This window comes from Lepidochelys olivacea, assembly GCF_965140295.1.
Source record: "Lepidochelys olivacea isolate rLepOli2 genome assembly, chromosome: 5".
NCBI classification, from domain to species: domain Eukaryota; kingdom Metazoa; phylum Chordata; order Testudines; family Cheloniidae; genus Lepidochelys; species Lepidochelys olivacea.
This window is the reverse complement of record NC_140415.1, coordinates 92460930-92486595: the sequence shown is the minus strand read 5'-3', so window position 1 is coordinate 92486595 and position 25666 is coordinate 92460930. Positions and strand designations below refer to the sequence as shown.

Below are 25666 nucleotides of genomic sequence, written 5' to 3'. Positions count from 1 at the left end.
TAGGTCACGTCTTAATGCGGAGATTGTCCCCTGGACATTTCCTCTCCCATTGGTAATTGCATACATGTTGTAAATCGTACATGGAACATGTTTTCCAATGAGACTCTTTTTGTGGTCAACTATATGTAAAATACAACATATATAATAGCTGTTTACCTTAAAGGCAAAGAAATGATCTGTATATTTTTCACCAAACACAAATTTAGCGCCATTATCAGAGTATTCCAGGAAAATCTAAAGAGAAAAAACGAACAAACAAAGCATCTGTTTTAAGCAGAGGGTCACTGCTAAATAATAAGCAAACATTGCACAGATTTAAAAAAATTAGAAAGGGTGAGACTGGCTGTTGACCCTATTGCAGGTGCTCGTGGGGAGGTGAGGCGACTTCCTTCTGCTCTGCATCTTGTCCAATGAACAAGTACAATTGTAGTTCAGGATCTGCTCTCTAGGACCAGTGGTGAACAGTGCTTCAAAGGGAGCAGATGAGAGACATAGCCATAAGTCACACTTGCCCATCTGTGCCAGACTACTGAGCTGACCAGCTGTGGAAAGGGGAGTAGTGTGCACCATCCTAAACCTTCCTTTGGGGTGGGGCAGAACCACCCAGCCACCTGCTCATTATTAATTAATATTATTTAGTATTTGTGTTACAGAAGTGGCTAGTGGTCCCAGCTGAGATTGGGGACCCATTAAGTACAGTTCAACGTGTAGTAAGAGACAGTTCCTGCCCCAGGACAGTGGCGAAATGCTAGTCCAAAGGAAGTGTTTACTTTTCACTCTGCACAGATGCCATTGAGGTGCATTTGCAAATTCTACATAAACCTCTTCCTGTTGGCAGAATTTCACAGAGCAATTATGAGCAATAAGTTAACCATTTTCAAATTGAAGCCTGAGGGTAAAAAGAAGATATTGTCAAAAGAATGGCCTTGTGCCAGGTAGGATCAATGTTTGAGCGGCCCAGCCCCCTCTGAGTCAGAATGGCAAGGAAAGGATGATATTTGAGGTTGAAAACACCAGGGGGAGTTTTCACTTGTTTCCTGGAGATTAGTGGACATACTTCAGGGTTAATTTCTGAATGGGGGTAATTATATTTTAATAAAATTTTTATGTGGGAATAGTGCCCCATTATTTGTCTACATTGGATTATTCAACTGTACCTTTTAAGAGCTATCAGAGAGGGACGCAGTATGTTTTTGTGCCAAAAGTTTGAATTCCCCTCACTGTATAACACTTTGTCCACCTTTTCCACTGTTACTCTCCAGCAATGGATGATTTTTTTACATCAGTTGTCTTGCAGGTTGGCCACATGTAGGAGCTCAGACTGGATGCAGCATCCACTCCAGCAATGCTACAAAGTCATGCTAGTCTCAATGAGCAGCTCTTTATGCAGAATTCTATCTCCATCTCCACTTGTGTTTCTGCCACCAATGCTTGAATTTGATTCCTTCTGTTTCTTCTATCGCAGGTGATCTGAGAACCATGGGGTCGGTGGGGACAAGGAGTGTAGGCTTTGGTGCTAGAGTGACAGTGGCTGTGGTGATAGTGTCTCATTAGATCTTCTATTACATGGCATTTTAGTGGACAGAGTTTCTTGCAAGGATGTTTCAGAATTGGACCATGAGCTTCTGTGAGTGGACCAGTATGATACTCTTGCCTGGTGATTGGGTGGGTTCTGATTTCAGCCCAAATGAGGTGATGGTCAATCAAGAATGGGGCATGTTCCAATTGTTGTTTATTAGGCCTGGTCTACATTACAGGGCTAGTTGACGTAAGCAGCCTTGTGTCAACGTCTTCACTTAAATTTGGCTCCCAGCAACGTAAGTGCCTCTCTACACCGATTTAGTAACACCACCTCCCTGCGTGGCGTAGCCTTATGGTTGCTGTAATAAGGTTGACCCAGTGTCAGTGTAGACACTGTGTAGCTTATGTTGACTGTTACTGGCTTTCAGGAGCCATCCCACAATGCCCCACACTGACAATACAAATAATACAAGTGCTTTTGGTAAGGACGTGCACAACCAACACAAGAAGCCAAGTGTGCACATACACAAGTGATTTGATAATGGTGGTGGCTGTATGACAAGGTAAGTTAGGTAGACATAATTTTGTAGTGTAGGCATAGCCTTAGGCCTGACAATTAGGCATAAGAATAACATGCTCATTTGAAGACCGTATGCAGAGAGAAATGAGGTGACTGGATCTGATCACTGGGCAGGTTACCGCACAGAGGACCCTATTTCTCCCAGGAAGTCAAAACAGTAAGGATCTGATTCTGCTCCCTTTGACTTCTATGGCAAAACTCCAATCGACTTTATGGAACACCAGGTGCATTAGTCTGGGAACAAAGCCACATTTCATCCCAAGAGGAAAAGAGGGTAACAGTTGTGTTCAAGAAACAAACGTTTGACTCTGATAATCTGGCTAATTGACTGTTTCTAGTGCTGTATTCATGTGTAACAGAATGCAGCTCTTCTGAATAATAGGTGACTGCAGACTTATACTGCGCAGAACATATAAAACTTTCTCTTATTAGTGTCTTATTTACTTTTGCAGTCAACATGCCCCGGTTCAAATATAAATACCCTAATAATGAAAATGTTAAAAAGAAAAGAACTCTTTTTTTTGGCTAATGCCTTACCTGTATCTGCCTACCCAGCCAATTAAATACATCAAATCCTGCTTTAGTCCTCAGAGTAACAAGTCCAAGAATAAACTGCAGTCCAATTCCCCAAAATACTGGTCTCCAGGCAACCTAGCCATACAGAAAATGAAAATACAGAAATCACTTGATATGAAAAGAAATATATTAGTTTAACATACATCTAATTAATGATACATTTAGCTACACTGTAGTGTTTTGGGGCTGCCAAAAAGGAGCATACAGAGATTTCATCTCTTTGGGTTACCACAGCTGCCCTCTTCTTTACTATGGAGTGATGGACTAATGCCAAATCCCTCAATGTGATGCTCCCTTTTGATCCAAGTTAGAATTGCTCAGATAAAGATGGAGCAGTGCATGCTGAGCCCTGAAGAGCACAAACCATGAACAATAATAAGAAAAGAACAAGAGACACATTCCTCCCTGTGTATAGTACAGAGGTGAAATAATTGTTATGTGACTGCAACAGACAATGAAAATGTTAGCACATGATTCTTCTATCATCACAGCAGTGAATATATCACTAGATGCTAATATAACATCATGATGTTGCTCATATAACTGGATAAAGCATTGGGCTGAGAAATAGGAGACTACTATTGTCTCACTATGTGATCTGGGTAAGTCATTGCACTTGACTATGCCAGTTTCCCCATTTGTAAAATAGGGAGAATGATGCTTCCCCAACTTTGTAAAGTGCTTGAACATCTATGAATAAAAAGGGCTTATAAGAACCTGTGGGCTCTAGGGTGCTGATGCTTCTGCATAGGAAGTTTAGGCTGGGTTTTTGTTAGAGGAGCCCCTGAAGCTAGATACTGCAAGAAGTACCACCCAGCAGGGCCTGAGTGGCTTCCCTGCAGCCCACTGATAAACTAGGAAGCCAACACAGGGAGCTGTCTGAGCAACAATGCTTGCTTGCTCATGCTCTAGGCCTTGCCTTGCTGTGGACCCTAGACTCTGACTTCTGACTCTGGTTCATCCCTGACTGCTACTTGCCTGCTGCCTCTAACTAGGTGCCTAACTCTGACTTCCTGGTATCCTGACCCAGCTTGATGCTGACTTTGCTACTTCCTTCCTGCCTGCAAGTTGTTCCTGAGCCTAACTTTGTGGTATCTGGCTTGCCCCTGACCCTACTACTTGTCTTCTGACTGCAACTAGCTAACTGACTGGTGTATACAGGCTGCCCACGGCCTGCCCCTGACAGGGCTACATGTGTGTTAAATGTTATGATTATAATAATATACATGCATTCATTATTGGGTTATTCCATCTGGAAATGTGAATTGGTGACTATAACCCTATACTTCAGGCTTTCTGCTCTGCTATCACAGTTTGTATATTGTAAATCTGATCAATTTACAAGGACTGAAGTAAGGTTCAGCCTTGCTGATTTGCTCCCACTTTAATAAAATAGGCCAGTTAGATGTAATGAAGACCCATGGGAGAACACCAGATTTGGCACTTATTAATTCTCACTTCAGTTGCTGGTAGTAATGCTTTGCAAAGGATTATGGGCAGTGATGGGCTGCCAAAATCTTAACAACCAGTTCCCTATAAAAAGTTCTGATTTAAGGGATGTGCCACAGTGTGTATTTTTTGCACCTTTCTCCATAAGTGGCAGCAATGCGTTGAGTCATTGGGAGTCAGACTTAACAATAAAAAAAACAAACATTGTTACATGTTTATTACGATAGAAACAAAGTATTGCTTTATTAAACACATATCAACATAACGAACGAGGCAAGTGCGACCCCTGTTAATAAAATAATAAACTAGACCGGGGTGGGCAAACTTTTTGGCCAAAGGGCCACATCGGGGTTGCAAAATTGTATTGGGGGCCGGGTAAGGAAGGCTGTGCCTCCCAAAATAGCCTGTCCCTGCCCCCTATCTGACGCCCACCCATTTCCTGCCCCCGACTGCCCCCCTCAGAACCCGCAACCCGTCAACCCCCACCCCCGCTTCTTGTCTCCTGACAACCCCCTCCCAAGACCCACCACCCTAACTGCCCCCCCAGGACTCCACCCCCTACCCAACTTGCCCCGCTCCCTGTCACCTGACTGCCCCGACCTCATCCACCACCACCCTGACAGACCCCCGGAACTCCCATGCCTACCCAACCCCTGCCGTTCCCCATCTCCTGACCACCCGCCCAGAACCTCCGCCCCCTACAAGCGCTCCCTGCCCCTTATCCAACCCCTCCTCCCAGCCCCGGCCCAGCCCCCTTACCATGCTGCTCAGGGCAGCATATATGGATGCCACGCAGCCCGCTGGAGCTCGCAGCCCCACCCCCTTACCATGCCACTCAAAGCGGCAAGAGCTGCAGAGCTGCCCAGGAGCAGTCCAGAGCACTGGCGCCAGCGGTGAGGCACACTGTGGCTCTGTGAGGGGGGGAAGGTTGGGGAGGGGCCAGGGGAGCTCCCCGGCCAGGAGCTCAGGGAGCCCTAACAATTTTTAACAACCGGTTCTAAAACTGCTTCAAAATTTAACAACCAGTTCCAGCTCACCACTGATTATGGGGTAAAAGCCAAACAGTCATTATTCAGGAATAGAAGGGGCTATCAGGAGGACAGACTGAAAAAATAAGCATCCTCATGGAGTTCTGTGTGTTGCTCTTTCCCTTGGCTATGGAAAGCTTCAGCATAGATACAGAAGAGTTACAGGAGGCTTTGTGAAATCTAATGAACCAGACAGTGGATTAATGTATGGCTCAGATGAAAAACACTAATGTTATGCATAAAAACAGCAAGTAAAAATTGAACAGGGATTTGTGGCAATCAAAGCACAACCTTTACAAAAATCTCTCCAGTGCAGAGTACTGAAGCGGCTATCACATTTCCTTGGAAAACAAAGATAAATAAACCAACAGGCATATTTAGAAAATATAGTGAAGGGGTAAATAGAGTGAATTAGAGCAGAAGCCTTGTACCTCTGAGGGCCTTTGAATGAATACTTTGCACCCTACATGCTTCCTATCTCTTTCCATGTAGTTATACCCTACCTAATGCTCTAATAGGCCTGGCCATTGCTACTAGAGAAACAACATCTCTAAAGTACAGATTCATTTTGTACTCAGTCCTTAAAAATAGGCAAAACTCCCATTGTGGCAAATCCTGAAATTAATAGGAGTTTCATCTGATTAAGGACACAACGTAAAATGAATAAGGACTGTAAGATCTGGCCCATTGTTTTTTAAAGTTTTAGGAGATACTGAAGTGTACTTCATTCCGTTTTTCCATTGATGCTACCCTTCTCTCTTTTACTGGATACTACTAAAACAGATTCATGCTGATATCCTTCTAGCAAATGTGTCTTCATTGTCAATAGGATTATTTGAACATACGTAGAAAGGGACTTAGACCATTGAAGCCTGAGTGCCAGCCAAACAACAAAGATAATTTTCACCAATTGACCCTGAGCTATTTAATGTAACATGTACTGTGGTTTTTACATGAAGTCAGAGTGAAATGGTTTCTTTTCTTACTATAGAGAAATGGTGAAAATGTACTGTATAGACTTGTATTTTAATTTTACAGAACATAGAAAATGTTATAGTCAGAGTCTAAATCTAGAGAATCCTGGATTTTCTATTGCTCTTATTGGGCACAATTTTGCAACTCCCACTTGCATTTTCTTATTCAAATTGAGTAGTGTTGTATGTAAACAGTTCCACTGACTTCACAAAAATACATCGTGACTTCAGTGGAACTCTTAACATGAAGTACCACTCAGCGTTAGTAAGGATTTCAGAGTCAGGCCCACTGTGACTGCTGGATTTCAGAACAATGATTAAGATTTTTGTAAGTGTACAAGTATTTGACCAAATGCATTCATGCATATGACCATATAGGTACCTCTCAATACTACGTTAAAAAATAAAGTTGCAAAGTCCAGCACTCAAGTTAGGAAATGCCGGAATTCAGGTTGCCTGTGCAGTACAGTAAATATCGTAACTACAGTTAGGTTTGTAGATAATTTATATAGTTACGTGTAAATTGCAGTTGGCGGGGTGGAACTGGTCAGTGAGTACATTCTTAAGACCTAGTCAAAATGAAGGAAAAGATCAAGAGTTAGCCAAATACTTACTTTGGTTGGGTATTTGGAAAAAATCAACGTCAAGAGAAGATACATCACAAGCCCACCAAAGGAGATGAGCTGATTGGTTCCCTGTTTGGCAGTGTCAAAGATGAGCCAGCAAATGATAGCTGCAATTAGAGCTATCCACACCACCCTATCAAAAGGGAAACAAATATAATATCATAAACAATATCTTAATAAAAAGAAGAGATATCAATTACTCCAATTTCTATTTTATTTTAGTTTTTTCAGACCAGTACTGCTACATCAAATACCACCCATCCCAGCCTCTGAGCACCCATGGCAAATTCTTAAAAATACATCTCTACATAAATAGGCAATTACCCAGAGATAATATTACCCCAGCAGCAATATGAATATCATAAAAATCTGTCACTCACATAGGGTGACTGGATAGTAAGTGTGAAAAATGAGGATGTGGTGGGTGCCTGTATAGGACAAAGCCTGCCTGCAGAGGGGGGAGGGACTGAGGAATCTGTTTGTTAGCCCATTTTAAACAACAACATCTTCTCATACCTATAACCAAAGAAGGAAGCAACAAACAAGCTGCACTTGGTTGTCATGAAAAAATGTGCAGGGATGGAGCCTCAGCTACTGTAAATCGACAATCTATTTTATATGGCCCTCACTACTGTATTATCTGAACACCTCACAAACATTCATGTATTTACCCTGGTAAAACCTGTCTGTGGGAGGGCTTTACTGTTATCCCCATTGTATCAATGGGGAACTGAAGCACGCAGACCAAATAACTTGTCAGTGGTCAAGCTGAAAGTCCCACACCAGCACAGAATTGAACCTAGGTTTGTCAGGTGCCAAGCTAGTACCCTAACCACTAGACTAGCCTTCTTCTGTACTATTAATCAGCATGTTTATTACGCTAGGACCTAATATGGTCCCTGCCCTTAAGCACTTACAATCTAAACAGATGAGACACAGGGTGGGGGACGGGGTAGAATGCACAAGCAGAGTGAACAATGTGATGGCAGAAAATGGCCTACTACTTTTGGGGTGGGTTTACTTAGGAGGGGATCAGGAAGGGAAGTGGGTTAGGAGGATAGGGAAGGGGAGAAGATGGTAAGAGGGGCAGGTGTGGTGTGAACCTGAGGTAAAGAAATAGGGTGAGGGGTGGGTTGTAGCAAGTACCAGTTAGCACAGAGCAGAGAAAGTCTAGTTAAAACTGTAGAACATTCTCTGAATGTCCAGAGGTCCTGGCTTTGGCTGCTTCTGTCTCTTCTGGCAAGAGTGTCTGACTGGCTCCTCTCTGCAGTTTTCTACCACATGCACCATCTGCATCCTACTGCCCCCAGAATGTGTGTGGGGCAGTAGGAATGTGTTCTGGGTCCAGGAATGTGTGTGGGGCAGTAGGAATGTGTTCTGGGTCCAGGACAGTGCTGGGCAGAGGGGGTGTTCCCAGCTTGTTCCCATTTTGCCCTCTCTCTCCCAGTGAACATGCCCCCACTATGACTACTTCTGTTCTTACTGCCTGGAGACAATATAATGTTCAACTTTTATAATTAGATTGAGTGGTGTGTGTGAAGACCACAGGATGGATACACTGGTGTCAATCAGGATTAACTCCAGTGAAGCACTGGATTTACATCAGTATATCTGAGAGAAGAATCAGTCCCTTTATGAGCACACAGTCATTTTCCACAGAAAAACACGTGAAAATCCCTGCTATTAAGTGCAAACAGATCCCTCCCAAAGACAAAAAAAAAAAAAAAAATTGCTCTTCAGAAATATTTTTGAGCCCTAGAATAACTGAGAAAGGGGTGTGAACTGCATCAGAGGCAGGCATTTTGGCCAATTTCCTTTCCCTTTTGTGTCGGGATTTTAACAGGATGGGAACCTTTAAGATTCCCCTCCGGCACATCACTCTACTGTAATATTCCTTTTGCTGCCAGGTATTAGTTGATTCTAATTGCTCCAAATAACCAACCACTTTGTTAATAACATGTTATTTTGCATAGTAGACATGTTTGTCTCCTGAGGGGTAAATTATGCTCAGATACCACAGTGATGGGGCCATACAAGTACCTAGACAGATTAGATATAGATATAATACATTTCAGACTTCAGCAATTTGTTCATCTTAGATATGTATAAAGCCCTGAGAATTATGCTTTATAATGGGGAACCTGACACAACTTGAGTGCTCAGTAATGGTTTGAATAGCAGTGATCTAATATTGGAGAAGGAATCATTCAGGATGCTTGCATTCACATTCACTTTCCAATGAAAACAGTAAATGGTTTTTAAAAAATGGTCCAGTGAAGTCCTAAATTTATAAACAGTTAAAAGGCTAAATTAACTTAATGGCATTATGTCCCTCTGCATAAAGTAAGAAGCCAGTTTCATTTACCATTTTAGCCAAAACCACTGTTGTTTCAGAAACCTTTCACAAGGGGAAAAGAACTCAGCAATTTTGTCTTCATGTCTGGCCATTAAAGAATCCCAGCAGATGAAGAAGATGGCTAGAAGAGTGAGTACAAAAAGAGCCAGGGCTCTCTGAAAATTCAGGACACACGCTGCAATGACTATCACCAGGTAAACTGTCAAGGAAACAAGCATACGTATGTCAGTTACATCTGTCCTGTAAAAAAAGCAACCAAGCCAAACACACAACAGATGTCTATTTACTTACTTGAGCTTTAATTAGGAAATAGGAAAGTAAAGCCCTAATTCAGGAAAGCACTTGAACATGTACTTAAGTTCCACTTGATTTCAATGAGATTTAATGATGAGCTTGAAGCTAAGCATGTGCTTCAGTGCTGTCCTGAAGGATAGCTTCGTGATTCCTGGCTTAAATATGGACAGTGCTATTACATACAACATATTCAATCACTATCAAATCCCATCACTGGGAAGTAGGGAAAGAAAGGGGTTCTGGTGTATGTCCAAAGCAAAGTCCATTTTTAAGGTAGCAGCAAGGTAATAATAATAAACCAAACTCATAAATAGCACTATTCATCCTTAAATCTCAAAGAACTTTACAAAGGAAGTAAGCACCACTAGCAACGTTACATATGGTAGTAATGTCCACAGTTTCATTAAAAACAAAACCAGTGAATGTTCATTCAGATTACAGGCCTGGTGCCAGAAGTATGGGGTGATGTGATGCAAATAGTTGTAAAAAGTAGACACGGAATTTGGATACTGCCCTGTAGTTGGATTAAGGGAGTTTTGAAGGCTGAGAGCCAGTAAGCGGGCAGGAAGTATTTCTAGGAGAGAGAGAGAGAACTAGGCTTTGCGGCAACAGTAGATAACAAACCTGCTACATTGATGTGCGCACTATAAACACTTCAGGGATAAACAGTTATGAGGAAGGGGAAAGCAAAGCAGTTAAATAAGAATGGTTGGAACCTATAGCTAGCAGATGGGATAGGCGGAGAGATGAGATGAGACCTGGCTCATGGACATGGGGCAGGGATGAGGAATGGATAAGTAAAAAAACCAGCAGAGAAGAACTAATAACAACTGATTTAAGGTGTACATTAAACAATAATCCCCAGATTAAACAAGAAATAATTCTGTTTCTGTGTTAAAGTAATCTAAATAAAAATTCGCTTTTAGGGGCTTCAATGTTGTACTTTTGGCTGAATAAAGCCTACCATATATTAGAAGAAGGCAGTTTCTTTGATCACTGGGGCAAAGTGAAACATACTATGGAGAGCAGCATGTGTTCTGTGAACAAACCTCAGCTGTACACTCAACGCCATCCACAGCCTCAGAAACAACTCTGACATTATAATCAAAGGGGCTGATAAAGAAGGTACTGTAGTCATAATGAACACATCGGATTATGAACAGGAGGCTGCCAGGCAACTCTCCAATACCACATTCTACAGGCCACTATCCTCTGACCCCACTGAGGAGTACCAAAAGAAACTACACCATCTGCTCAAGAAACTCCCTGCTACAGCATGGGAACAAATCTACATGGACAAACCCCCAGAGCCCCGACCAGGGGTATTCTATCTGCTACCCAAGATCCATAAACCTGGAAACCCTGGTCGCCCCATCATCTCAGGCATCGGCACTCTTACAGCAGGATTATCTGGCTATTTGGATTCTCTCCTCAGGCCATACACTACCAGCATTCCTAGCTATCTTTGAGACACCACTGACTTTTTGAGGAAACTACAATGCATTGGTGATCTTCCTGAAAACACCATCCTGGCCACCATGGATGTAGAAGCTCTTTATACTAATATTCCACATGAGGATGGGCTACAAGCTGTCAAGAACAGTATCCCTGATGAGGCCACGGCACACCTGGTGGCTGAGCTTTGTGACTTTGTCCTCACACACAACCATTTCAGATTTGGGGACAACTTCTACCTTCAAGTCAGTGGCACTGCTGTGAGTACCCTTATGGCCCTACAGTATGCCAACATTTTTATGGCTGATTTAGAACAACGCTTCCTCAGCTCTCATCCCCTAGCGTCCCTCCTCTACTTGCGCTACATTGATGACATCATCATCATACGGACCCACGGGAGGGAGGCCCTTGAAGAATTCCACCTGGATTTCAACAATTTCCACCCCACCATCTATCTCAGCCTGGACCAGTCCACACAAGAGATCCACTTCCTGCACACTACAGTGCAAATAAGTGATGGTCATATAAACACCACCCTATACCGGAAACCTACTGACCGCTATATTTACCTACATGCCTCCAGGTTCCATCCAGGACACATCACACAATCCATTGTCTACAGCCAAGCCCTAAAATACAACCAAATTTGCTCCAATCCCTCAGACAGAGACAAACACCTACAAGATCTTTATCAAGCATTCTTAAAACTACAATACCCACCTGGGGATGTGAGGAAACAGATTGACATAGCGAGACGCATACCCAGAAATCACCTACTACAGGACAAGCCCAACAAGGAAAATAACAACACGACTGGCCATCACGTACAGCCCCCAGCTAAAACCTCTCCAGCACATTATCAACGATCTACAACCAATCCTGGAAAACAATCCCTCACTCTCCCAGACCTTGGGAGGCAGGCCAGTCCTTGCTTACAGACAGCCCCCACAACCTGAAACAAATACTCACCAGCAACTACACACCACACCACAGAAACACTAACCCAGGAACCAATCCCTGTAGCAAACCTCATTGCCTACTCTGTCCCCATATCTACTCTAGTGACACCATCAGAGGACCCAACCACATCAGCCACACCATCAGAGGCTCATTCAGCTGCATGTCTACTAATGTTATATATGCCATCATGTGCCACCAATGCCTCTCTGCCATGTACACTGGCCAAATTGGACAGTCCCTACGTAAAAGAATAAATGGACACAAATCGGACATCAGGAATGATAACATATAAAAGCCAGTAGGAGAACACTTCTATCTTCCTGGACATTCTATAACAGATTTGAAAGTAGCTATCCTTGAACAAAAGAACTTAAGAAACAGACTTCAAAGAGAAACAGCAGAACTAAAATTCATCTGCAAATTTAACAGCATTAATTTGGGCTTGAATAGGGACTGGGAGTGGCTGGCTCATTACAAAAGCAGCTTTGCCTCTCCTGGAATTGACACCTCCTCATCTATTATTGGGAGTGGACTACATCCACCCTGATCAAATTGGCCTTGTCAGCACTGGTTCTTCACTTGTGAGGTAACTCCCTTCTCTTCATGTGCCAGTATATTTATGTCTGCATCTGTAATTTTCACTCCATGTATCTGAAGAAGTGGGTTTTTTACCCATGAAAGCTTATGCTCAAATAAATCTGTTAGTCTTTAAGGTGCCACCTTGTTGTTTTTGTGGATACAGACTAACACAACTACCCCCTGATACTTGTGAACAAACTGAGTGATTTAAAAATAATGGTGCCTATTGCATCTTCCACGATATGCATGAAAGTGGAAAATATTAGTGGAAATAAGGAGAAGCATTCAGAGATTTGCCTTTGTAAATTGGACTATGCAACAAGGGCCTGACTCACAGCCTGCTGAAATCAATGGGAGTCTTTCCAATGACTTAAATGGGCTTTGGATTAGGCCCCAAATTTGCTGCCTGCAGTAACTAGCTACAAATGGATTTGGCACATGACAGCTTCCTGGATAAAATGTGGGGCAACAGAATACTTAATATACATAAATAATTACCTGCTTTTGCATGCTTATAACAATGAAACAGTATTTTGTAAGGCAAGTTGTTACTTGTAGAATTGATACATTAAACATTGACTTGTTCTTGGGAAGCCTCTCTCTTGAGTTATTCTGCTAGTTATTCTAAGAGTTTAGGTAGGAGGACCTCAAAAGGAAGCTCATAAAAGGACAGAATGGAACAACCCGATTTACTGCACAATCAGGAGAGGGACAAACAGGACCATTTGAATGAGTTCTCTACGTATGCTGGAATGCCGAGGCTTTGTGGCATGACCTTTCCATAATGAAACACTCTGGCGTGGGCACTAAATGGCTCAGAGAACGTTAATAGGACAAAGAGCCTTTCACTTCTAGAACACTGATTTGAATCCAGTCTAAGTTGGTACTAACTAAAAGTCATTAGTATCTGATTGCTGTTTAGTGGTGTATAGTACATGAATTTGTAGTCTCCAGCAAACTCCTAGAAGATATAATTTAAGATAACTGACCCCACTGTCTTAGCCGAGAAGCTGATCACTGAATGGACATGGTAACTGAACTACCCTTTTCATCCCTAAATGTAGTCTGTCCAGGTCAGAGATGAAGCATATTGGTGGCACAGCATAGGGAAGCTTCCACTATTATTGCTCTTGCTGTACTTGTCTGGTGAATAAATGGAGAATTTCAGTCTGGAACCATTATCCAGGACTAGAATTCACTTTTATCTCCTATATTTTCTCAAATACATTCAGAAAGATTTGATGGACTCTTATCTGTAGAAATGTCTGATAGTTTTCGAGAATGTTATGTCAATTAAATTCCACTTCACACTATTTAATTCAAACATTGAATGCAAAATATGCATAGCCTGAAATCAAAGTAAAACTGAAATAGGGTACAGTTATTTCCTATGGTTTTAAAAAATAAAGTACCTGCTATTAAAATTCCATATATCACATATTGAATTCTGGTTTTGTATTTCTTGCAAAAGTCACAGACTTCATCATATTTCCTTTCCAGATACCTAGAAGTAAACACAAGCAACCAAAGCAAACAGAACAAAGAAATAAATTCCACCAAAGCAGAAAGAAGAGTAATTCATACAGGAACATTGCATTAGATCTATCAAAGGTCCTGGACTGCCAGAGAGTTAATTTTGCATTCCAAAGTGTAAAATAAAACTCCTTTGAAAATCTTGGATATCTTTTTGGAACTATTTTAGTATTAGTTATTTGACTTTGGACTAGTAGAGTGAAAATGGATTTGGGAGATCCTTAAAGGGCCACAATTTTGAAAGACTAAGATGTGGGTCTGTCCACACAAAATTCACATGTAAATGTACAACTGCAATGTGTCTGCAATTACTGTAATTGTGTGGAAATTAGATTATAGAATTAACATAAACTAGTTAGGCTCTTAACTAGTCATTAGTGTACTCATTACCAAATTTGTGTGCACATCTGCAATAATTATGATCTTTATTGCAAAGGTGTAGTTTTTTGTGCATGGCAAGGTCCATGCACAAAATCATTGTAGTAATGCTGGATCTCTTGAAAATATAGCCCATCATTACAGGCACTCAACATTTATCAAACTTTAGATTATATGGAAGCTAAAATTATCTAGTGTATCCAAATACTATAAGTGTATCTTAGCATCTGCCCTCCCCAGGTGTTAAGTGAACCATTTTTGGTTCTTTTTTTGTGTCTGTAGTGAATGTCATGGGATTTTACCATGGTGCACTAAGATGTAAGGGAAGAACAGTGTAAGGGAATTAATTCACCTCAGATTTTCATTAATATGATATATGGTGGTACAAAGTGTGTGTCTAGGCCAGTGGTGCAGCTCTCTCTGTGTTATGTGGGCCACCAAAGAACATATATACTACCTGTATGGCCCTGAGGATGTCATAGGGCCACAGATGTGTGCTGATTGGTCTGCAAGCAGCCTGTGGGCCGCGGGTTGAGAATCACTGAGCTAGACAATCACCTAAGCTTTGTGTAAGCTTGAAAAGAATTCACAGCTACAGATATGACCCTCTAAGTCAATTCCTGACAACCTTTAGACTAGAAAAGCAAAGATATATTTAAGGATAATAATTATCCAAACTGACAGGTTTCAGAATAGCAGCCGTGTTAGTCTGTATTCACAAAAAGAAAAGGAGTACTTGTGGTACCTTAGAGACTAACATCCGATGCATCCGAGAAGTGAGCTGTAGCTCACGAAAGCTTATGCTCAAATAAATTTGTTAGTCTCTAAGGTGCCACAAGTACTCCTTTTCTTTTTGCAAATTATCCAAACTGTATTCATGTGGTAAACAGATGCAGCTGGAGATAAATACGCAGTGAAACTTAGCATGAGCTTCCTCCTTATGCTGTGGTAAATAATGATTAATTTTAAAGAAACAGGCAATGTCACATGCCACTGTAATGTGATTCATTTTTATTTAGTTCAGATTAGCACTCAAACAACAGACTAGGAAAAAGTTTGATTACCAGGTCAAACAGTAACAGATCTTTGACAAATGTTGTTTGCTTCTGACATGTCAATTTTTGTTACTGGAATTTCTATTGCCATACAAATTATAGCTCTTATTTGATAGGACATTAAGTTACCCACTAAGCCTCTGCAAAGAGATTAGGTACAAGGAAAAGGAAAGAAAGCTGAAGGAAAAGATATATAAATAAGACAGAACAGCCTTATCAATTTTCATTGTTGGTGAATGAATTAAAGATTATTAGCGATTACTTGCTGTGGTGTACTCTTACAGTGATATAGTAATGGACAGATTTTTTTTACAACTTAGTAATAGATAGCTAAGATAGGGTATGGGCATGAAAGGATACAGTCAACCTGTGGAACTCTTTGCCAGATGATGTTGTGAAGGCCAAGACTACAAGCGGGTTCAAAAAAGAACTAGATAAATTCATGGAGGATAGTAGCCAGGTTGGGCAGGGATAGTCTCCCTAGTTTCTGTTTGCCAGAAGCTGAGAATGGGCGACAGGGGATGGATATTTACCTGATGATTACCTGTTCTGTTCATTCCCTCTGGGGCACCTGGCATTGGCCACTGTTGGAAGACAGGATACTGGGCTAGATGGACCATTGGTCTGACCCAGTATGGCTGCTCTTATGCTTCTTCATTTATTGAATAGTGGAACACAAGCTGCTTGGTTACAGTATATTCTAAAGGTATTTTGTATAATTCTACAAATCATCCTTATTGTTTATTCTAACTCTGAGATCTTAAAATTGAATTGTATTTTCTTACAATCTCTTTTGCCCTTACATCATTTGCATAATGGGTTGGGTTTGATTATTTATTTATTTAAGTGCCTGTCATGTTAGCTCCTTAAAACCAGGCTCCTTAAAACCATTCAATATTAAACAAATACACACATAATAAATGGATAATTTTACTCTGAGATGTGCCATTGGAAGAATAGCATCTTGAGGTTCTAGTTCGTTATCTCTCAAAGAACTGAAAGCCCATCTGGTTGTATGGGTGTAATGTGTAAAGTGTAAAGTGTAAAAAAGCCAAAATGACTGAGAAATTAAAAATGTAATAGTAATAGACTATCATGAATCCCACTGGTGCCTGAACCTGGTGATATTCTGAACAAAAAGAGCTCCCAATCATACTAGTAGCTGTTTCCATTGCTTCACATTGACACTCGGAGTGATAATCTTAGAATCACATTATATAAATGATTCCTTATCAAGTCTGCTCACTTTATAAGTACAAAAGTCATTTTCTGAATACTATTCCTGTAAACTTTATCTTAAAAGTTAAGCATGTAAGAACATAAGAACGACCATAATGGGTCAGACCAAAGGTTCATCAAGCCCATATCCTGTCCTCTGACAGTGACCAATGGCAGGTGCGCCAAGGGAATGAACAGACAAGTTATCATCAAGTGATCCATGCCCGGTCACCCAATCCCAGCTTCTGACAAACAGAGGCTAGGGACACCATTCCTGCATATCCTGGCTAATAGCCATTGATGGACCTATCTTCCATGAATCTAACTAGCTCCCTTTTGATCCCCATTATAGTATTGGCTTTCACAACACCCTCTGGTAAGGAGTTCCAGAGGTTGACAGTGCGTTGCGTGAAAAAATACTTTCTTGTGTTTGTTTTAAACCTGCTACCCATTATTTTCATTTGGTCCCCCCTTGTGCTTGTGTTATGAGAAGGAGTAGATAACACAGCCAGGGCACAAGGAGAGCATAAAGGTGATTTGATTGTGTTACTTCCTTATTTACTTTCTCTATACCACTTGTAATTTTATAAACCTTTACCATATCTCCCCTTAGTTGGCTCTTTTCCAAGCTGAAAAGTCCCAGTCTTATTACTCTCTCCTCATACGGAAGCCATTCTATATCCCTAATCCATTTATTGCCCTTTTCTGAACCTTTTCCAATTCCAATATAACTTTTTTGAGATGGGGCGACCACGCAGTATTCAAGGTGTGGGTGTGCCATGGATTTATATAGAGGCACTATGATATTTTCTGTCTTATTATCTATCCCTTTCTTGATGATTCACAACATTCTGTTCGCTTTTTTGACTGCCGCTGCACATTGAGGGGATGATTTCAGAGAACTATCCACAATGACTCCAAGATCTCTTTCTTGAGTTGTAACAGCTAATTTAGACCACATCATTGTATATGTATAGTTAGGATTATGTTTTCTAATGCGCATTACTTTGCATTTATCAACATGTGCTTAAATACTTTACTTATTTCAAGCAGGGAGCAGATCTATTGAATGAGAATTGTCATTTTTAAAAAGGCACTTTTAGAACATAGAGTTAGTTAAAATTAAGGTTATCAGTAGCTATACAAATCACTATTCTTACTAGCATTAATCTCCTAGAAGATACACCTCAATACTGTCCTGCTGGTACATAATTCATAAAATGCCTAACTGATGGAATATACCTTATACAGTCTATGAAATCATAGAATCATATAACTGAAAGGGACCTTGAGAGGTCATCTAGTCCAGTCTCCTGCGCTCGTGGCAGGACTAATTATCTAGACCATTCCTGACAGGTATTTGTCTAACCTTCTCTTAAAAATCTCCAATGATGGAGATTCCACAACCTCCCTCAGCAATTTATTCCTGTGCTTAACCAACCTGAGAGTTAGGAAGTTTTTCCTAATGTCCAACCTAAACCTCCCTTGCTGCAATTTACGCCCATTGTTTCTTGTCCTATCCTCAGAGGTTAAGAAAAGCAATTTTTCTTCCTCCTCCTTGTATATGTTGTTATTAATGGATTGATCTGTTTCAAGACTTGTGACACAGGAATGCTAGGCTACTGGGAGTGATTTTTATTTTTAAATATATCAATGAGGCATTTGTCTTCAAAATAAAGGACACATAATGAATGGACTTTACAAGAACACAGGAAAAATAGTTAGGTTAAATGTTAGGTCCATCTTGAAGATTCAATTCATGAATAAAAATTTTATAGACATACCACTGCCCCCACCATATGCCTGATATTCTACTCCCACTCCATTTTCAGTGACATCAAAAGCTGGCCTTAGAGTAATTCAAGTGAAGCAAAGTGCTCTTCGGATTACTGTGTAAATAGAGATTTCGTTACTGTGAGTAATTATATTGAGCTGCTGATGGAAGAACAAAATGACGTGGGGAACAATAATAAAGCACTGTGAATAAACCTTAATTATTTTGGAACTCTCAATGGTATTATAAATAAATCAGAATTAATAACTTCCTATCACATGCCCTTCATCTTCTTTGTCCTAACTCATCTTTCCAGTCCTATCTATTATAATTTCATTACTATTCTTTGTTTTGGTTTTCACCAAGAAGGTTGGTGGTGATTGGACGTCTAACGTAGTGAATGCCAGTGAAAAAGAGGTAGGATCAGAAGAGGCTAAAATAGGGAAAGAACAAGTTAAAAATTACTTGGACAAATTAGATGTCTTCAAGTCACCAGGGCCTGATGAAATGCATCCTAGAATACTCAAGGAGCTGACTGAGGAGATATATTAGCTATTAGCGATTATCTTTGAGCAGTAATGGAAGACAGGAGAGATTCCAGAAGACTGGAAAAGGGCAAATATAGTGCCCATATATGAAAAGGGAAAAAAGGACAACCCAGGGAATTACAGACCAGTCAGCTTAACTTCTGCACCCGGAAAGATAATGGAGCCAATAATTAAGCAATCAATTTCCAAACATCTAGAAGACAATAAGGTGATAAGTAACAGTCAGCATGGATTTGTCAAAAACAAATCATGTCAAACTAGCCTGATAGAAAAGGAGGACTTGTGGCACCTTAGAGACTAACAAATTTATTTGAGCATAAGCTTCCGTGAGCTACAGCTCACTTCATCGGATGCATTCAGTGGAAAATACAGTGGGGAGATTTATATACACAGAGAACATGAAACAATGGGTGTTACCATACACACTGTAACGAAAGTGATCAGGTAAGGTGAGCTATTACCAGCAGGAGAGCGGGGGGGAATGGGGGGGAACCTTTTGTAGTGATAATCAAGGTGGGCCATTTCCAGCAGTTGACAAGAACATCTGAGGAACAGTGTGTGTGTGTGTGTGTGTGGGAATAAACATGGGGAAATAGTTTTACTTTGTGTAATGACCCATCCACTCCCAGTCTTTATTCAAGCCTAAGTTAATTGTATACAGTTTGCAAATTAATTCCAATTCAGCACTCTCTCATTGGAGTCTATTTTTGAAGTTTTTTTGTTGAAGTATTGCCACTTTTAGGTCTGTAATCGAGTGACCAAAGAGATTGAAGTGTTCTCCGACTGGTTTTTGAATGTTATAATTCTTGACGTCTGATTTGTGTCCATTTATTCTTTGACGCAGAGACTGTCCAGTTTGGCAAATGGCAGAGGGGCAGTACATGGCAGAGGGGCATTGCTGGCACATGATGGCATATATCACATTGGTAGATTTGGAGGTGAACAAGCCTCTGATAGTGTGGCTGATGTGATTAGGCCCTTTGATGGTGTCTCCTGAATAGATATATGGACAGAGTTGGCAACGGGCTTTGTTGCAAGGATAGGTTCCTGGGTTAGTGGTTCTGTTGTGTGGTGTGTGGTTGCTGGTGAGTATTTGCTTCAGGTTCGGGGTCTGTCTGTAAGCAAGGACTGGCCTGTCTCCCAAGATCTGTGAGAGTGATGGGTTGTCCTTCAGGATAGGTTGTAGATCTTTGATGATGCGTTGGAGAGGTTTTAATTGGGGGCTGAAGGTGATGGCTAGTGGCGTCCACCCTATCCTGAAGGACGACCCATCACTCTCACAGATCTTGGGAGACAGGCCAGTCCTTGCTTACAGACAGCCCCCCCAACCTGAAGCAAATACTCACCACCAACCACACACCACACAACAGAACCACTAACCCAGGAACCTATCCTTACAACAAAGCCTGTTGCCAACTCTGTCCACATATCTATTCAGGGGACACCTTCATAGGGCCTAATCACATCAGCCACACTATCAGAGGCTCATTCATCTGCACATCTACCAATGTGATATATGCCATCATGTGCCAGCAATACCCCTCTGCCGTGTACATTGGCCAAACTGGACAGTCTCTACGTAAAAGAATAAATGGACACAAATCAGACGTCAAGAATTATAACATTCAAAAAACAGTCGGAGAACACTTAGATTCATAGGTATTTAGGTCAGAAGGGACCATTATGATCATCTAGTCTGACCTCCTGCACAACACAGGCCACAGAATTTCACCCACCACTCCTGCAAAAAACCTCACACCTATATCTGTGCTACTGAAGTCCTCAAATCGTGGTTCAAAGACTTCAAGGAGCAGAGAATCCTCCAGCAAGTGACCCGTGCCCACTTCAATCTCTTTGGTCACTCGATTACAGACCTAAAAGTGGCAATACTTCAACAAAAAAACTTCAGAAACAGACTCCAACGAGAGACTGCTGAATTGGAATTAATTTGCAAACTGGATACAATTAACTTAGGCTTGAATAAAGATTGGGAGTGGATGGGTCACTACACAATGTAAAACTATTTCCCCATGTTTATTCTCCCTCCCCCCGTCTCCCCGCTGTTCCTCAGATGTTCTTGTCAACTGCTGGAAATGGCCCACCTTGATTATCACTACAAAAGGTTCCCCCCCATTTCCCCCGCTCTCCTGCTGGTAATAGCTCACCTTACCTGATCACTTTCGTTACAGTGCGTATGATAACACCCATTGTTTCATGTTCTCTGTGTATATAAATCTCCCCACTGTATTTTCCACTGAATGCATCCGATGAAGTGAGCTGTAGCTCACGAAAGCTTATGCTCAAATAAATTTGTTAGTCTCTAAGGTGCCACAAGTACCCCTTTTCTTTTTGTGGATACAGACTAACACGGCTGCTACTCTGTAACCTGATAGCTTTCTTTGACAGGGTAACAAGCCTTATGGATAGTGGGGAAGCGGTAGACATGCTATAGCTTGACTAAAGTCAATACTGTCGATACTGTCTCGCATGACCTTCTCATAAACAAACTAGGGAAATGCAACCTAGATGGAACTACTATAAAGTGGGTGCAAAACTAGTTGGAAAACTGTTCCCACAGAGTAATCAGTGGTTCACAGTCATGCTGGAAGGGCACAACGAGTGGGGACCCACAGGGATCAGTTCTGAGTCTGGTTCTGTTTAATATCTTCATCAGTGATTTAGATAATAGCATAGAGAGTGCACTTATAAAGTTTGTGTACGATACCAAGCTGGGAGGGGTTGCAAGTGCTTTGGATGATAGGATTAAAATTCAAAATGATCTGGATGAGAAATGGTCTGAAATAAATACTGTAGGATTAAATTCAATAAGGACAAATGCAAAGTACTCCATTTAGGAAGGAATAATCAGTTGCACACGTAAAAAAAGGGAAGTGATTGCCTAGGAAGGAGTACTGCAGAAAGGGATCTGGAGATCATAGTGGATCAGAGGCTAAATATGAGTCAACAGTGTAATGCTGTTGCAAAAAAAGCGAACATCATTCTGGGATGTATTAGCAGGAGTGTTGTGAGCAAGACACGAGAAATAATTCTTCCGCTCTACTCTGCTCTGATTAGGCCTCAACTGGAATATTGTGGCCAGTTCTGGACGCCACATTTCAGGAAGGATGTGGAGCAAACTGGAGAGAGTTCAGAGAAGAGCAACAAAAATTATTAAAGGTTTATAAAACATGACTTATGAGGGAAGATTGAAAAAATTGGGTTTGTTTAGTCTGGAGAAGAGAAGACTGAGAGGGGACATAATAACAGTTTTCAAGTACATAAAAGGTTGTTACAAGGAGGAGGGGGGGAAATTGTTCTCATTAACTTCTGAAAATAGGACAAGAAGCAATGGGAGGTTTAGGTTGTACATTAGGAAAAACTTCCTAACTGTCAGGGTGGTTAAGTACTGGAATAAATTGCCTAGGGAGGTTGTGGAATCTCCATCATTGGAGATTTTTAAGAACAGGTTAGACAAACACCCATCAGGGATGGTCTAGATAATTAGTCTTGCCATGAATGCAGGGGACTGGATTAGATGACCTCTTGAGGTCCCTTCCAGTTCTATGATATTAACACTCTAAACTTTAAGGGCCCCATTCTGAGAATGGGAGTCTCTGCTCAAAAATGTGCACACAACTGCGTGTTTGCAGATGCTTAATTTGTACACACAACTGTGGTAATCGCCAATGGTTATTTAGACACTCAAATGCTTAATTTGCACTCACAATTACAGCAATTTCCGCCCTATTTTTTTAACATGGCCCTAAAAGTTTAAAATGGGAAATTGTTTCATAAATGCTAGTAAAACCACAAATTTCCAAAGAGCAGGGAGGAGGGACTAGAGAAGAATAGCTCATTTGGTTATGTAAAAATAGTTAATTACTTTACAAGTTGTGTGGCATAAAAACTAATGCTAACTATTTAAGATAAATATTTTAATTTTATGACTGTTTGTGAAACTGACCAAATTATGGGCTTGGTTTTCCAAGTTAAGTGTTCAGAGTAACAGCCGTGTTAGTCTGTATTCGCAAAAAGAAAAGGAGTACTTGTGGCATCTTAGAGACTAACCAATTTATCTGAGCATGAGCTTTTCTTTTTCCACAGTATGCATCCGATGAAGTGAGCTGTAGCTCACAAAAGCTTATGCTCATATAGATTGGTTAGTCTCTAAGGTGCCACAAGTACTCCTTTTCTTTTTGCAAGTTGAGTGTAATGCATATTTTATGCATATACTTAATTTATGGCTCCAAATTCCCAACTTGTGCATATAAATTGGGTAATTTTACATGCACATGGCCAGGTCAAGTAACCCAGTTGGAATGAGATAAATTCAAAGTACCTGGCTACCCAGCAGCTGAGTTGCTAGAGTTTGCTGAACTATAAAACAGGAAGACTGTGCTTATATGAAATCTTCTCCCATCCCAATATGACAGAAACATGTTAATTCAGAAGTCAGTATTTTATCTCAAGCTCAGGAACCTCTTTTATGGAGATTGGATACACACACACACACAGGGACTATCAGCTCAATTCATTGTGTAATCACTGACACCTGTGCAAAGTAGTGTAAAACACTACCAAATCAGGATGGTGGTGGTTTATATCTACTTTGCACTGGTGTGAATTCCTATACAGTATGCATGGCAATGATGAATCTTGAACTTCCAGCAGGAATCTATTAACAGGCTCAACTATTATTTAAGCTACTATGCAAAAGTGGTGCTGTTGGATCAAATGTGCAAATCTAGTCTATGTAAAAATATTAGCTTCTCTAATTTGCAAAGATTCCTGATCATAATCACATGCTCAGTTCCATGATCATATATGTCAGTTGCAAGGCATAATAATTTTAAATATAATGTAGTTTTTTCAATACACAAATTACTAGGAGATACAAAGGACTGCCTGGCTTAGAAATATGGCAGCTGAATTTTGGCCTGTCATTCAGGAGGCTGAGACATTGGCAAATTTTTGCTTGGAGTGGGGGTGAAATGGGTGGAAAATTTGCTCATTCAAAAAAAAAAATTACCCTTGTAAGAATGTTTTCTCAGCTACTGAGTCATGTTTGTTTTTATGCTGATCACTCTCGATATTGATGTGTGTATCCTCCTGGAAAACAGATACACAAAAATATAGTGAATATGACATATTTCTCTTAAGGACAGCTGAGGTGGTTTCACAGGGCAAGATTTGGTTTCATTCTGTAGCTGAATCACAATCAGCATGCAGTCTCAACAGGAACTCTCAAGAGTAACATCTCATTCCATTTATTCTATTCATGACACACATTCTTTCTCATTTTGCATACAGCTCTGATTCAGCTTTGCGGTACCAACACTGTTATTAACATCAAGCACACTCAGTAGTTATATAGCATAGCTGTCAAGTGATGAGCTTTTTGAATTTTGAACCTTCTCAAAGCCCACAAAATTTGAAAGGGGGAGGTAAAGAAAGAGACTAGCCTGGCCCCTCTATGTCACTAGATGAGGAAAAGAGTCAAGAACAGAATAGCTTTGTATAGCTGATCAAAAGTGAATTTTATATTCTAGGTGGATCTTGTAGCACTGCCTATTAAGGTTACCTGACTTTTCATTATAAGACTCTGTTTTCAGTTAATTGTAACTTTTGCCAGACTTTAACCACTTAGGCTGAAATTTTCCATGCCAGGTGTCTGCTCAGCACTCAGTGTTTTTTGGCTAGTGTCAGTCAAAGTAGTCCAGTTGCTTCCAAGAAGGTGGCTAGGGAAGAATATGTTGTTTTGCCCATGTTTAAAAAATTCTGGAAACATTTTATTTGAAAATCTCTAGCACCCCCTTGCTTTAGAACAGGGACCTGAAGTTTGGCAGGGAGGTAGCCTTTTTGTCAGGGATATCCTTTTAGGCAGATTTTCATAGAAACAATTAATCTGGCCAAGTTATAAGCCTTTGAAATTTTGTAGTTTACATGTGACAGCTTTTAATTTTAACAGCTAAAAACTCTAAAGATTTTATCCACCCTGACCATGCTTGAGCCTCTCACGGCTCCTAGTGCTGACCAGACTGCATGTACAATTCACATTGAGCAACTGAGCATGCTCCATCCCCTCACAACTTCTACAGGTAAACAAACTGGACATGCCCAGTCCCCAAAGAGTGACTGAGCATGCTCCAGATTGGTGATATGGTGGCTCAGAAGGACTTTCCCTGTAAGAGCAGTTCCCAATAACTCAAGGCTGGGGTTGGGCCAGGTACTGGAACTGAGAGCAAGGAGCCTGTCTCTCCTGTGTTCTCTGTGACTCTACCCCTTGCTGGCACCCTGACAGTGGGAAGGAGGAAACCACCTGATTTGATTGCAGAGGGACAAAAGGCAGAGTAGGGGGAGGGAAAGAAATAGACTGAGACAGTTACTTGTAGGAGGAGAAACTGACTAGAAGTTGGGGGGTGGGGGGACATGTTCCTTCATAAACCATATTTCTCTGAGGTATAAAGTATGCATCAAACATAGCCAGAACACTTTCACAGTCATCTTTGTGTTGGACTTCAGTAGAGTTAAAGGATTTGATCTGCTTGCTCCCTCAGAGCATAAATTAAAGAAGATACCTATGTATCTCTAGTTTCTTTGTGGTGCTTGGTAGCAATGTAAAATCTTTCAAAATATTGTTTCTAGTTTGTCCATTCTGAAGGTTTGTCACAGCCAAAATTCTCTGGGGACACTGAAGAGTGGCATGTTGATGAGATCCTGCAAGCTTTGTTATAGCTTTCCTTTTGTTTGTGTTCTTAGTTT

The 25666-nt window shown here is 40.9% G+C and overlaps 1 protein-coding gene across 3 annotated transcripts in view; it reads right to left on the bottom strand.

The window, feature by feature from the left end:
* The window catches only part of SLC28A3 (solute carrier family 28 member 3), a 75434-nt gene that overhangs the window by 26975 nt on the left and 22793 nt on the right, over positions 1-25666 (bottom strand). For 2 of the 3 annotated variants that reach the window (XM_084628529.1, XM_084628527.1), the window contains exons 3-8: positions 23934-24013; positions 13811-13902; positions 9120-9309; positions 6743-6887; positions 2639-2752; positions 157-234 (exon numbers count right to left, since the gene is read on the bottom strand). In XM_084628529.1, the coding sequence (XP_084484655.1) occupies positions 157-234; positions 2639-2752; positions 6743-6887; positions 9120-9309; positions 13811-13902; positions 23934-24013 (699 nt within the window). The remainder of the gene's footprint in view (positions 1-156; positions 235-2638; positions 2753-6742; positions 6888-9119; positions 9310-13810; positions 13903-23933; positions 24014-25666) is intronic. The other variant, XM_084628528.1, reaches the window with a different exon arrangement.